The sequence below is a fragment of the Athene noctua genome, chromosome 7 (assembly GCF_965140245.1).
Source record: "Athene noctua chromosome 7, bAthNoc1.hap1.1, whole genome shotgun sequence".
Lineage (NCBI taxonomy): Eukaryota > Metazoa > Chordata > Aves > Strigiformes > Strigidae > Athene > Athene noctua.
Genome location: NC_134043.1, coordinates 22513820 through 22526435, shown reverse-complemented (window position 1 = coordinate 22526435; position 12616 = coordinate 22513820). Strand labels below are relative to the sequence as shown.

The 12616-nt window shown below is 45.0% G+C and overlaps 1 protein-coding gene across 1 annotated transcript; it reads right to left on the bottom strand.

Annotated features, from left to right (window-relative positions):
• Positions 1-131: 131 nt before the first annotated feature.
• On the bottom strand, positions 132-7615 carry KLHL23 (kelch like family member 23). The gene is made up of 3 exons (XM_074910891.1): positions 6172-7615; positions 4474-4626; positions 132-3887 (listed from the first exon to the last, which is right to left on the bottom strand). Exons 1-3 carry the CDS (start codon positions 7394-7396, stop codon positions 3577-3579), a joined length of 1689 nt encoding a protein of 562 aa, XP_074766992.1. The 5' UTR covers positions 7397-7615; the 3' UTR covers positions 132-3576.
• Between the last annotated feature and the right edge of the window lie 5001 nt (positions 7616-12616).

Sequence of the window (12616 nt, the reverse complement as noted above, 5' to 3'; positions counted from 1 at the left end):
GGGCCTTACACGCACCGACAGGCCGCTGCCTCTGCTGCGGCCGCCGGTCCGGGAGCGCAGCGGTTCTGTTCACATGCTCTTGCACAGTTAACAGAAAAAGTAACTTAAAAGCTTGTATATGCACACTGATGCTATATTTACATTTATTAAATATTACAAACACTCACATAAGTACTATAGATGCGTTGCAGGCATCTGCAGCACTACAAACATGGGGATGACACAAGTAAAAATGTTAATAAATAGTACTGACTTATCAACTGATTCAAATTCTGTATTACTCAGTTTTCTAGTTTACATGTGAAACAATAAAACTGTCTACCATAGCACAGGTCCAATAGCACAATAACTTAGTGTTCACATTCAACAATTATTATTAAAAATATATCACAGTGATGGCTAAAAGATCTCCTGCTCCAAGCTCTCCACCTCCCGCAGGATGCATGAGCTACTGACCAGAAGCCTGAATCCCTGCTCCTCTCACTGAATTCCATTCCCGCCTGCGCTCCAGACCCAATTGCTACACACCTTCTCGGGATGTGCTATGGACATGAGCTAATTTAAAAGGGCATTATAGGTTATTGTAAAAAATAGCACCAGTTAAAATTTAACCACGAATCTGAACTCCTACACTCTATTTATTCTAATGCATTCAAAATCTCTGAAAAGTTAGGGCTTAACTGAAACCCTAGGCAGTCACCTCACTGCCTTTTGTCTACTCCAGATCAGCACATGCTCTCCTGTGTGAGAACTAAAGGCTTTTTTCCACTTGGCAGTTCGGCAGGGGCCAAGGAGCAGAGTAGGGCTCACCTGCAGGGTGCCCAGAGGAAAAAAGTGGACTCCGTCTTCCAGTGCCTGTGCCCCAACCCTGGAAGGGCGCTGTCCTCCACCAACGTGAGGCACCTAGTTTAGAAGCAGGGGAGGGACAGGTGGATGCTACGAGGTTTTGTTAGTCCTTGCCTTGTTCTCACATCCTTTCACCGACTCATGACTATCAGTGACAGGATACGGGTCAGAATGAACCTCAGGGCCAGCCATAAATAAGTAGCTGTTCTATGCTCATGTTTTTCAACAAACATGAAACTTCACAGGTACGTATTTTGCACTGAGAAGTTACATACACACATTGAGTTCACGGTGGTTTCATTCAATACACACATCACCTTCATGCTCTTGTGATGTTGTCCTTTAAATCTCCAGCTGCCTTTGAGCAATTCTTGGCTGTGGAGATTTCCAGGAGAAAGAAATTCACTTTATTTCTTTTGCCTCCCTGCCCAGCCCACGCATTTCAAACAGCATCAGAGTTCAATTCCTCATACCCCTTCACAATTTAGAATCTTTAAACAAATTACACTGGATCTTTAAATAGCTCTCAGTGGGATGGGTAACAAAGGAAAACACTGAACCCACACACCCCTAAGCTTCTGACATGGTAAGGTGACACCCAAAGAGATCAAAACAAGAACTATATATACACCATAGATCTTCACATCAAAGCTCAGAGTTGAGTGCCACCCGCTACCAGCAGTCAAATGCAAGTGAGAAATAGCATAAAAATGTGAAAGAACAAAAAAATGTTGAAAACACTCATAACCAAGAAAAATAAATATTATAAACTCAGGGCTTATCTGCTTGGAAACCTCCTTTCATCATATCCGATCAATCCAATCAAACCAAAATTTTATTTTAGGTGGCAGAGCTGGTGTGGGAAGTTCTCACCACACTCCACAGCAGCTCTGTGTTGTTCCTGCCTCTCATTCCCATGTCTAACAGCTATTTCTGCTGTCATTTTATCAGCTGGATTGGGGAACTGATCTGGGCTAAAAGAGCCTCTCTGCTCCCCAAGGCATTTCTTTGTTTGGATCACTGCTATCAGACTACGGGCCCCACAGCAGCTGAAGGGGGACTGGCTGAGGGGCAGCAACGGTGGAAGCAGGCACACTCCTCACAGCCACCTGTCCATGGCACTGGGAAGGCTTTGCCATCTTCTACTTTCCACACAATTCATGTGCTCCCTTTCAGTCTCTCCCTCCCTCCTCTATCCTGTTACAAATTTTCATAAAACCTCAAAAAAAAGAGTGTAATTTTAAGGCCTATACATCCCTGTAGAACATGGCTGAACCCAAACAAGAGACTCCAGCGTCAGAGGGGAGCTTACACACGCACAGAAAGACAACACAGTTGTACCTTGCTCCCTCAGGGAACCAGGCTAATAACAAGCCCCACATTATACTATCTATACAAGCTATGAGGAGGAAACAAATCCTAAGAATTCACTACAATAACAATTCAATGAAATGCATTTGTATTGCTACCTATGTGGCAGGACGCCGAACAAGGACTGGTGAGAAGCCTGGGGATGGCAGGGTCAGAACACCAGCTAATTAAATACTACATACAGATTCTGCTTTCTGCTGGTGCTGGCAGCCTGCCGTGGGAGTCTCCCAGTGAAGAGGTGACAAAATGGTGACCTTCCTGGCCATCTCAAATTGCTTTCTAGACAGAATTTGAAGATCTCATATTACATTTTGCAAGAAATAATAAATAAATCCAGTGGACCACTTCAGATTCAATTTCTTCATGCATAACATATTTTGACAAGTTTCTTCAGTTGTCACCTTTGCTCAAGTCACAGTTTTTAGAAAAGACCAAATGGTATGACACAAAATACAGACGTCTGTATTTTGTCTTTCAGGGGGATGTTAGCAATTTTCTAGTCTTTCGCATTTCCTACTTCCATTCCACAAAGACACTCATCTTAAATGTAATTTTAAAAAATAGTTAGGTAAGGCTTTTCCCGGAAAAAAAAAAAAACAACACACCAATACCTGCGCATCAGCCAAAGAGCCCATTGACAAGCCATGCAGAGTCTGTTTTTATTTCTCATGGGCCTTGCCAGTGTGAGAATGGCAAAGTAAGCACTTTTCTCAAACTGCCTCATACTGCAGAGCACTGTTCTCCAGGAAAATTCATGCATGCTTTTGGCTTGTGCTCTGGGGCTACGGCATGACATTTCTTCCTTCATTCCCAGCCTGTGCTCTTCTCTGCTCTGCCATTTGAAGGTAGAATTAGAACCATTCTCTAAGTGCCCATGATTTCTGGATGTGATAACCTAGTTATCCAAGTGACATTGCTCTATATGTACCACACACTTCGCTTGTGGAAATGAACCATTTCTATAGCTATCTTTGGAGTATCAAAGATTTCATCTTAAGCTCAGTAGTGCATAGAAGTGCAGAGTATTTTGTTTGGCTTTACTCACCTTAGTGCCAGATCACAGTTCCACTCAATGATTAATTAAAACAAACCTGTTTTTCACAGTAGTTCCTACATAGCTGCACAAAGTATTATAAGAGAATAATTTGAAAACTTTCATGACAAAGAACGATGGGACTGAAAAACGTATGGAAGTCTTGTTACCACATTTATATTTCTAAATTGTTTAAAATAGAAATTATACCTAATTTTTAATGATGTGCACTAAGAGATTGTATTAGACATCTCATTCATGAGGTAATCGGTACTATTATGAATGCATCTGCTGTTCTCTGTAACAACAATATGAAAATTCAATGTTTACACATTATACACACAGACACAGCCATGTGACCGCATAGCACTGGGAAGATTACCTACTGCTTCCCATTTATTCAGCTCAGGGTTGTATTTCTCAATGCTCTGCAGATACGTTCCTTTTGAATAGGAATATCCTCCTGTCACATAGATACACCCGTTCATAACCACGGCACCACACTCCATCCTTCTCTCCAGCATGTGAGCCATCTGCTTCCACTCGTTTTGCTCTGGGTCATAGCAGTCCGTGATTGTGGTCTGTCCACCCACAAAATAGATCTTGTTTTGTAATGTAATTGAACACAATCCGTATTCTTTAGGAAGAAAGGAATACAGTTCAACTCAGTATGATAATCTTAACTTAAACTGCAACTACATGACAAACATTGAGCACCACTGAGAGCAGCTGAGCTTCTGTGCTGAGCTTAGGAGACACCTCAGGATTTTCTGCTACACTTGGTAAAAGTGCAGGTACAAAGCAAGCTCAAGGCATTACAGAAGACAGAGACATGAGCACCAGTACTTAGTGAGGATTGCTTTAAAAACTTACTGTTACCAAATGTAGAACATAGAGCAAACCCTTTTAAAATTCATACGATTTTTGCCAAATGCCTATGAATAGATTTTATAGAAAGTTAGTTTATGATATTATTTAATAGAATGCAGCCATTCCTTAGTTCAATATTTATATAGTGATTTATATAGAACAGATGCTTGAATAGGGTCTCCCCTTCCCCTCTCAGAGTCTGGAAGTGGGAGATGATCCCACTCCAGCCCTTGCTGCCCTACAGGCACTGCTCCTTTTATTAGGAACATGCCAGAAACTCTTAGGTGGGCTTAAAGGCTCCCAGATACAAGTAATCAAACCAAGCTCTATGCTCATTACAGAAATTAGTTTACCTGGATGCGGGCTTGTGGTGACTATACTCCACTCATCGCTACCTGAATGGTATCTCTGGATTTTATCATAGGTACAACTTCCCCTGTACCCATAGTGACCTCCAGTTACATAGATGACTTCATGCAGGACACAAGCGGTGGCATTTCCAACACCTGTACACAGTGTGAAAGTCACAACACACCTTCAGACTGCACACAATAACCACAGTCACTTCCATCCATAATCCCATTTCAGTGTTAATTAATATTTTAGGGTAAAATTATGCTTGCAAGTATTTAACTGAATGTGAAATTAAATAAACTTGTCAAGACACCTTATTTTATCAGCATAAGTCAAGAGCAATTTGATAGAACTGCTGTAACTGATACATATTGCATATAATAGAGGCACACAATATTTCACAGAATTTTTATGCAGCAATTAAAGACACATTCTCACATTGGTTTTGGAATAGGGAATTACTTTCAATATTTCACTGAATTAAAGAGATTTTTAGAAGTCACTCATACAGCAAGGACAAAGACTTGCGATCATTCAGTGTCTTTTCTGATACTTTTAGCCTTTCTCATGGTATTATTAATTATGCTATTGTATAAACAAGGACACAAACAGAATGGAGCCATGTTAACTCCGTCTCTAGGAGAAGAAAACAAAATAAAACAAGGGATCTGGCAAGATACAATGGACCAAAATTAGAAAACTACTGTGGGGTTTTTTAAGCATCTATGGAGTTTCCCACAGAAAATGGGATGCAACAACTGCACAAAATGTGTAACTGCTCACAGTATTAGCATAGCATTTCTACTTTTAAAAGAAATAAAAAGAGAATAATAGCAATGTTTGTGGAAAATACACAAACAATGAAGAAAGTTCTAGGAGCATGGTAGGTGTTTTCCCCTGTTACAGATACCTCCAAAAACTTTCATATATGTAAGAAAATACTATGTTGCATCAACTTACAGTAAAATGTTATAATTAATTGTAAATAATGGCATTGACTTATAAAAATGCATGATTAAATATAAAATTGTTTATAAATTTTATAACAAATTATAACATTATTATAATGTTATAATTATAAATTATTGTAACAGTAATACCCTTTACTTAGACTGTTATCCAAATTCATACATATTTAACAGATCACTATTTTGGCTGCTAGAAACAGGTATTAGTGCTTTGCATTATCCTCACACTAAAGATTAAACTAAGGATCCTGCCAGATGATGCACTGAAATATGAGGAAACTGAATGCAAGAAATTTTAAATGAAGATGACACTTTTATAAAAGACTGCACAGAAAATCTTAGTGAACACATTTTGCATTAAATGAATACAATCCTGTTATTGGAGCTTGTTCTTTGACCATCTACTGAACAGACTCTAATCCCAGATAGTTTTCTGATTTCCTTCTAATTTGAACAGAAATTTTACTCCCAGAAGGCGGCAAAATTAAACTGAGACTACCACTTGCTTTTCCATCCTAGCATTCTGTGGCACAGCCCAGCACAGCATTTGGATGTTTACAGCTGTTTGGCTAGTGAAGACCCGAACCAAAGCCCACCATCATTAATGGGAGATTCCCATGGACTTCACTAGAACTTGGATCAAAGCCTAAATGTGTCCACGGCACTTGAAAGTGGCAAACGCAAAAGGATTGACATTTGAGGCACCTGCCACACAAAAAGCTTACCTACCTTTGATCATGTTTGCAATAGGAAGCCATTTCTTTTTTAAAGGATCATAGAACTCAGCTTCTTGCACTGGAGCTCCCTTTCGGTAACCCCCCAACGCATAGATGCAGCCGCTCAAGGAAACTGCACAGTGGTAATACCTTGCGTCAAGCATGGGGCAGCCTTCTGTCCATTCATCTCTCTCACTGTTATATATCCATACGGTGTCAAGGGCTTCAATGCTCTCCGTTCGATAACCTCCTGTCACATATATGTCTGGTCCCAGGCTAGTGACCCCATAGCTCTCTCTGGTGTGATCTGGCATCTCTGTTCCCTGGACCCACGCATTGGTTAGAGGGTCCCAAACGTGCACTTCCGACAAGGGGTGCCAGTAATACCCTCCGATCACATACATGGCTGCTGTGGGTCTTCTGGAAAGACCTTTGGGATTGAGGTTCAGGGCATTGTATATGAGTGACCTTATCTTATTGTCATTAAGTTGGCTTTTTTTTTGTAGGCTTAAAGCTGACCTCAAATACATGTTATCTAAGTCTACTTTGATGCAGCTCAGCAGTTCACAGACGTCTCCAATTCTTTCTTCCACGTTGTGTGCAACCCACTTAACGACAGCTTCAATGGCTGTCTCTTCTTTCCAAATATTGATATTTTCTCTGGAGAGAATATAAGAGAGCTTCTCCTTGCCAACGTCCAGAAACTCTTCCTGCTGCCACACTTCTTCAAACTGCCATAACAATATCCTCCGGGATTCTTTCTCTAACTCCGAGCAATCATGATATTCGGCAAAGGAATGCATCCCTATGCAGTTGTCGGTATCTAAGTGCCTCACCAGAAACTGCTCGCAGGCTTTCTTTACTGACACGAACTGGAGGAGGTCTGCAGCCTGGAGTAGGCTTTGGACATTTCTCTTTGTTATCTGGATCTGTGATGTATATGCATAATTCACGAGGGCTTCCAGTACGGCATGGCTGAGCCCGGGGAGTCTGATCTGGTTTTTAGATTTCTCTTTCATGTCGGCTGTGAACATGGCTTTAAAATAACTGCTGCACGCCGCTAAGGCGGCTCTGTGGCAGTGGAAGATGACCCCCGACGCGCACTGCAGGGTGATGTCGGTGAACAGCCCGTCCCGGTAAAACGCTCGGAACGCCTCCAGGAAGCCGGCGGGGTGAGAGGAGTCCTCGTAGAGGTACGCGTAGTCCTCCTGCCCGGCCACGGTCACGGCCACGGCCATCGCCGTGCCCCGCGCCCAAAGCGGGCAGCCGGGACGCGCCGCGGGGTCCGCTGGCCCGTCCGCCCCCCCCCGCGCCGGGCTCCCCGCCGCTTTGTCCGCGCCCCGCCCGCGGAGCGGAGCGAAGAGCCGCCCCCGCCTCCGGCCTTTCCCGCGCCCCCGCGGCCTCCCGGGCGCGGTACTTACGCCCGGGCGGAGCGCGGCCGCCGCGGCGAGGGACGTTGCCGAGCCGGCGGCGACCCCGTCACCATCTTTGGAAGAGCCTCTGCCCGCGGGAGGCGGCGGGGCCGGCGCGGCAGCTCCTGTTTGTTTCGGTACCGCGGCCGCCCGCCCGGCCCGGCGCGGCCTCCCGCGCGGTCAGCGGGCCCCGGCCCCCGCCCGCCGGCCTGAGCCGCCGCTGCTGCCCTGGGGCTCCCCCCGCCCCGGGCAGGGGGAAACGGCCGACTGCGGGGCGGCGGAAGGCCCGGCCCTGTCATGGACAGAAGCAGGTGCCTGGGGAGCGCCCCCAGCTCGGTGGCCTGACGGCACACGACAAAGAGAGGGGCCCCCTGAGGGCACCCCCAGAAGCCGCCCCGCTCGGGCAGAGGCGCCCCGGAGGGGAAGGACTGGGAGGAGCAGCAAGCACCAGCGGCTCCCGCACCCCCGAAGGGCAGGTTGGAGGGGGCAGCCAGAGCTCCCCTCAAACACCCGAAACTGGCAGGGTGCAACGGACAGGCACAAGCTATGCTGCCAAACAGGCTCCAACTAGAAGCAAATTATTCAGGAAACAGGTTATATTGGCTTTTACCACCTCTGAGAACATGGTTCACAATTTAAGAAGTCTTTTTCTTCTCTGCTAGCAACAAATTTTCCGAAATCAAGACCTTTAAAAGTGTTCAAAGCACATTGTCCTCTGGGTTTAAGTAGCTGTGTGCCCTCTGCCACCTGCACCAGGGTTGCGATCCTTGATATCCAGCAGCCAGGCTCCCCCTGCCCTGCCAGAGCTCTTCGGGATTTAAAGGACTGGCAGCAGCTTCTCCTACCAAAAGGAGGAGGGTATTTGTTATTATTACGGCTTGGGGAGGAGTGGCTGGAGAGCTGCCAGTCAGAGAGGGACCTGGGGGTGTTGATTGACAGCCGGCTGAACAGGAGCCAGCAGTGTGCCCAAGTGGCCAAGAAGGCCAATGGCATCCTGGCTTGTGTCAGCACTGGCGTGGCCAGCAGGGATGGGGAAGGGATCTGAGCCCTGGGCTCGGCACTGGTGAGGCCGCACCTCGATCCCTGTGTTCAGTTTTGGGCCCCTCACTGCAAAAAGGACATTGAATGACTCGAGCGTGTCCAGAGAAGGGCAACGGAGCTGGTGCAGGGTCTGGAGCACAGGTCGTACGAGGAGCGGCTGAGGGAACTGGGGGTGTTTAGTCTGGAGAAGAGGAGGCTGAGGGGAGACCTCATCACCCTCTACAGCTGCCTGAAAGGAGGTTGCAGAGAGCTGGGGCTGAGCCTCTTTAACCAAACAGTAAGTGATAGGACAAGAGGTAATAGCCTCAAATAGTGCCAGAGGGGAAGGTTTAGACTACATATTAGGAAGCATTTCTTTCCAGAAGGGGTTGTTAGGCGTTGGAATGGGCTGCCCAGGGAGATGGTGGAGTCCCCATCCCTGGAGGTGTTTAACAGTAGAGTTGACATAGCACTGAGGGATCAGGTGTAGTTGAGAACTGTCAGTGTTAGGTAAATGGTTGGACTAGATGATCTTCAAGGTCTTTTCCAACCTAGTTGATTCTCTGATTCTGTATTAGCAAAGTGCCAGCAATACCCAAAGGGAGAAATTAGGAGAGCTCTTGCTCTACACAGATTAAAAAGCATCTTCTTTTCATTTTAATTATTGGTGGTACTTTCTCAATGATGCCCACCAGAAGCGTGAACTAAAGGAGGAATCTGAACTGGAAAGTGTATATGGACATACTCCTCTGCCATCCTTCCTCACGTGCTGTGCTGGGTTTGTGTGTTGGGGTTTTGGTAGTGGGGGAGAGGGCTACAGCAGCAGCCCCAGTGAGAAGCTTCTCAAAGCTCCTGGGCTCCAAGTCAGACCCACCTCTGGCCACGGCCAAGCCAATTAACAACAGTGGCTGTGCCTCTGTGATAACGTATCTAAGAAGGGAAACCTAGGAGGAGGAAGAGGAGTTGTGAGGAGGAGTTGCAAGTACACCTATGTGAACACTGAGGTCAGTGGAAGAAAGGAGGAGGAAGAGGGGGAGGTGCACCAGAGCAGAGACCCCCTGTATTCCATGGCGAGAGGGCAGGGCCACCCCCCTGACACCCATGGAGGTCACCAGAGGAGCACATACCCACCTGCAGCCTCCAGGAGACCCCCGGGACTCTGGAGGAAGAAGCAGTCCCCACTATCATAGTTTGGCACTGGGAGAACTGTGTCATGTGGAGGTGACCCACACCAGAGCATCTCCAGAAGAATGCATCCCGTGGGGAGGCCTCATGGCAGAGAAAGGTCATGGAGGACTGTCTCCTGTGAGAGGAGAGCCACATGGAGCAGGGGGAAGAGTCACAGAATCACGGAATCATCTAGGTTGGAAAAGACCTTGGAGATGACCTAGACCAACCATTTACCTAACAATGACAGTTCTCAACTACACCATATCCCTAAGTGCTATGTTAACCCAAATGTCAATGCAGAAGAGTGCTTCCCCCCTCTCTGGAGGAAGAAGTAGTGGACTGACTGCACCCCCATTCCCTGCCCCTGTGCTGCTGGGGTGGAGGAGGTAGAGAGATCAGGCACAAAACTGAGCCCAGGGAGGAGTGAGGGAAGGTGTTTTTAAGATGTGGTAATTCTTCTCACTGTCCCCCTCTGTCAAGTGTTGTTGCTGTTAGTGTTTGAATTAAATTGATGTTCTTTTTCTTCCCCTAATGTGCCTGCCTTTTGCCCCTGACCATCATAAGTTTATCATCCCTTCCTGTCCTCATCTCAATTCCTGAGTCTTTTGCTTTATTTTCTCCTTCATAGCACTGGGGAGGAAGGGGTGAGCAGCTGCGTGGTGCTCGCTTGCCCTCTGGGCTCAAACCACAACCCATGGTAACCCTGCAACAGGACTCAAACTTTTTACATAGTAACACAAGACATAAACAAACTGATCCAAACAAAAATCAACAAATCCTTCACACATCTTTGCCTTCAGTTTTTCAACCACTCTTGATGTCTTTCCTCAGCCCAGGAAATAGGGAGTTTTGTGGTGTAACCCAGGAATTAGCAGTAGCCCTACTGTCTCTGACCCAGGCCTGTCCCTCAGCTACATTACTCCATTTCTTTCTCCAGAGCACTCCCTTGTACAGCCCTCAGTCTGTTTATAGATCCCCATGCCAACAGCTTTGTTTTGCTGTGGGTCTGTACTTTCCATTTCACCAGCTTCCTACAGACAAGCAGGAACTTCTCCCAGGTCTCAGCCATCCTACCAGCACATAACACTTAGGCTAAGTACTCTTCACAGTAGCTGGTGTATGATAGCAGACCCATTAGAACATTTCCCATGCAGACATATGCCTTCCATCATGCATTTCTTTTCATAACATCTTTACCTAAGTCATCTCCCTCGCAGAGAGCATATTAATTTAAACCACCAGCAAGTCTGGAGGTCAGCAACACTTTTACACTGAACAAGCGTCTTGTCAAGGAGCTTCTCCCGTTCTCATGGCTGGGTTACCAGCTTAAACCAGCTTCACCCTTTGGAGATGCTCATCTCCCCTCCCTTATACACAAATGTGGAAAAAATTGGTAATTGTAGGGCTCCAGAAAAGTTCTCTTTTCTTTTATTAAAAGGAAAAAAACCCAAGACCTCATGTTAATAGCTTAATGGCCTACCTACTGGAATTGAAAAATTTCTTCTGTCTCCAACATGCACTTTGTCTAGCAAATAGCACCAGCTCTACCCTCTACTTGAAATGATTAGATCATAATTGCTAATATTTCAAGTAGTCTACTTTGTTTAATCTACTCTCAACTCCTGCTTCAGTACTTTAATCAAAACCACAAAAAGCACCCATTTTTGCACATGAAGATGAGTTTCTAACTTTCACAGCAAGCTACAAGGTAGGTTCCTTAATGCTAAAAGAACAATAGTTAATAAAAGTGGAAGAAAAAGCTGAATAATTGTATACTGTTTTTAAGTGAGCAGTAACTGAGATGTGTGGACAAACCAGAAGCAATCTGTCTCACAACTACGTTCTGAAAAGTACAAAAGAGACCAGCACAGAATCTGGAACATTCAGCAGCATGTCTAGAATGAAGGAGACAAAACTTTAAAAAAAAAAATAACCATACAGACTTGTACTATGCAACAGCCATTACCATTCTTTTGTATGACCTGTAAATTGGACAACTTAAACCTGCCCAGCTTGAAACCCACAATTGTCAGATGCTGTCTTCATGCCCTTGCACAAGATAATAGGGTAAGATCTCCAATACAAAATCTCAGGCACCTAACAAATATCCATCATTAAAGCAATGCTCCTGAGAACTCAAGTATATTATTCTGGACATCTCAGACAAAAGTGTTCAAATCAACCTTCTACAATTCATTAAAATAGGTGAAGGGCTAAAACCAGCACCATTTACAAGAAAATATTTGATGGAAATCTTACTTTATATATATTATGAGCCTGAAAACAGGCACAACTGCTCCTAAAAATCTTCAACTGATAAAAAGGAGGTAGTGACAACATCAAATGTCAGTAAGAAAACGAGAACAATGCTGCATTTTCCATGCAGGGGAAGATAGCTACAGCATCTGCAGGCCACTGACCTACACCTCTGACATCCGCAACTGAAGTGCTGCAAAAGTCAGACTAATTTCTCAAGGCACTTAAGCTAAAACATACATCTGTTCAATCCAGACTACAGTAGCATTCTGGACCTTTTGGGGGACTGTAAGGAGGAAAACATGTGGTGTGAAAATATATCATTTAACTTTAATGAGACTTATTTTTAATCTCTCTATGCACATAGCCCAACTCTTGGGGCTCATCTCACTGTGAGTGGTAAAGAGAAAAACTGCATGTTCACAAACAATTCTTTAAACTATTCAAAGACAGAACAATTATGTTAAAAAGTTAAAATGGACATAGATGTTCCCTTCCAGCCTGTAACAGAGGATTATGCTATAGATATGGATGAGAGTGGATAGGTAGTATCAGTGTAAGCGTGTATACATATGCACCATTCTGTGGGCCTGTGCATTG

Bases quoted from the DNA above. Each gene is read 5' to 3' on its own strand.
- KLHL23 (XM_074910891.1), bottom strand. From the start codon at position 7,396: ATGGCCGTGGCCGTGACCGTGGCCGGGCAGGAGGACTACGCGTACCTC. The intron at 4,627-6,171 runs GTAGGTAAGCTT...CACTGTGTACAG, and splicing joins TATTGCAAACATGATCAAAG to GTGTTGGAAATGCCACCGCT. The intron at 3,888-4,473 runs GTAAACTAATTT...TTCTTCCTAAAG, and splicing joins CACCACAAGCCCGCATCCAG to AATACGGATTGTGTTCAATT.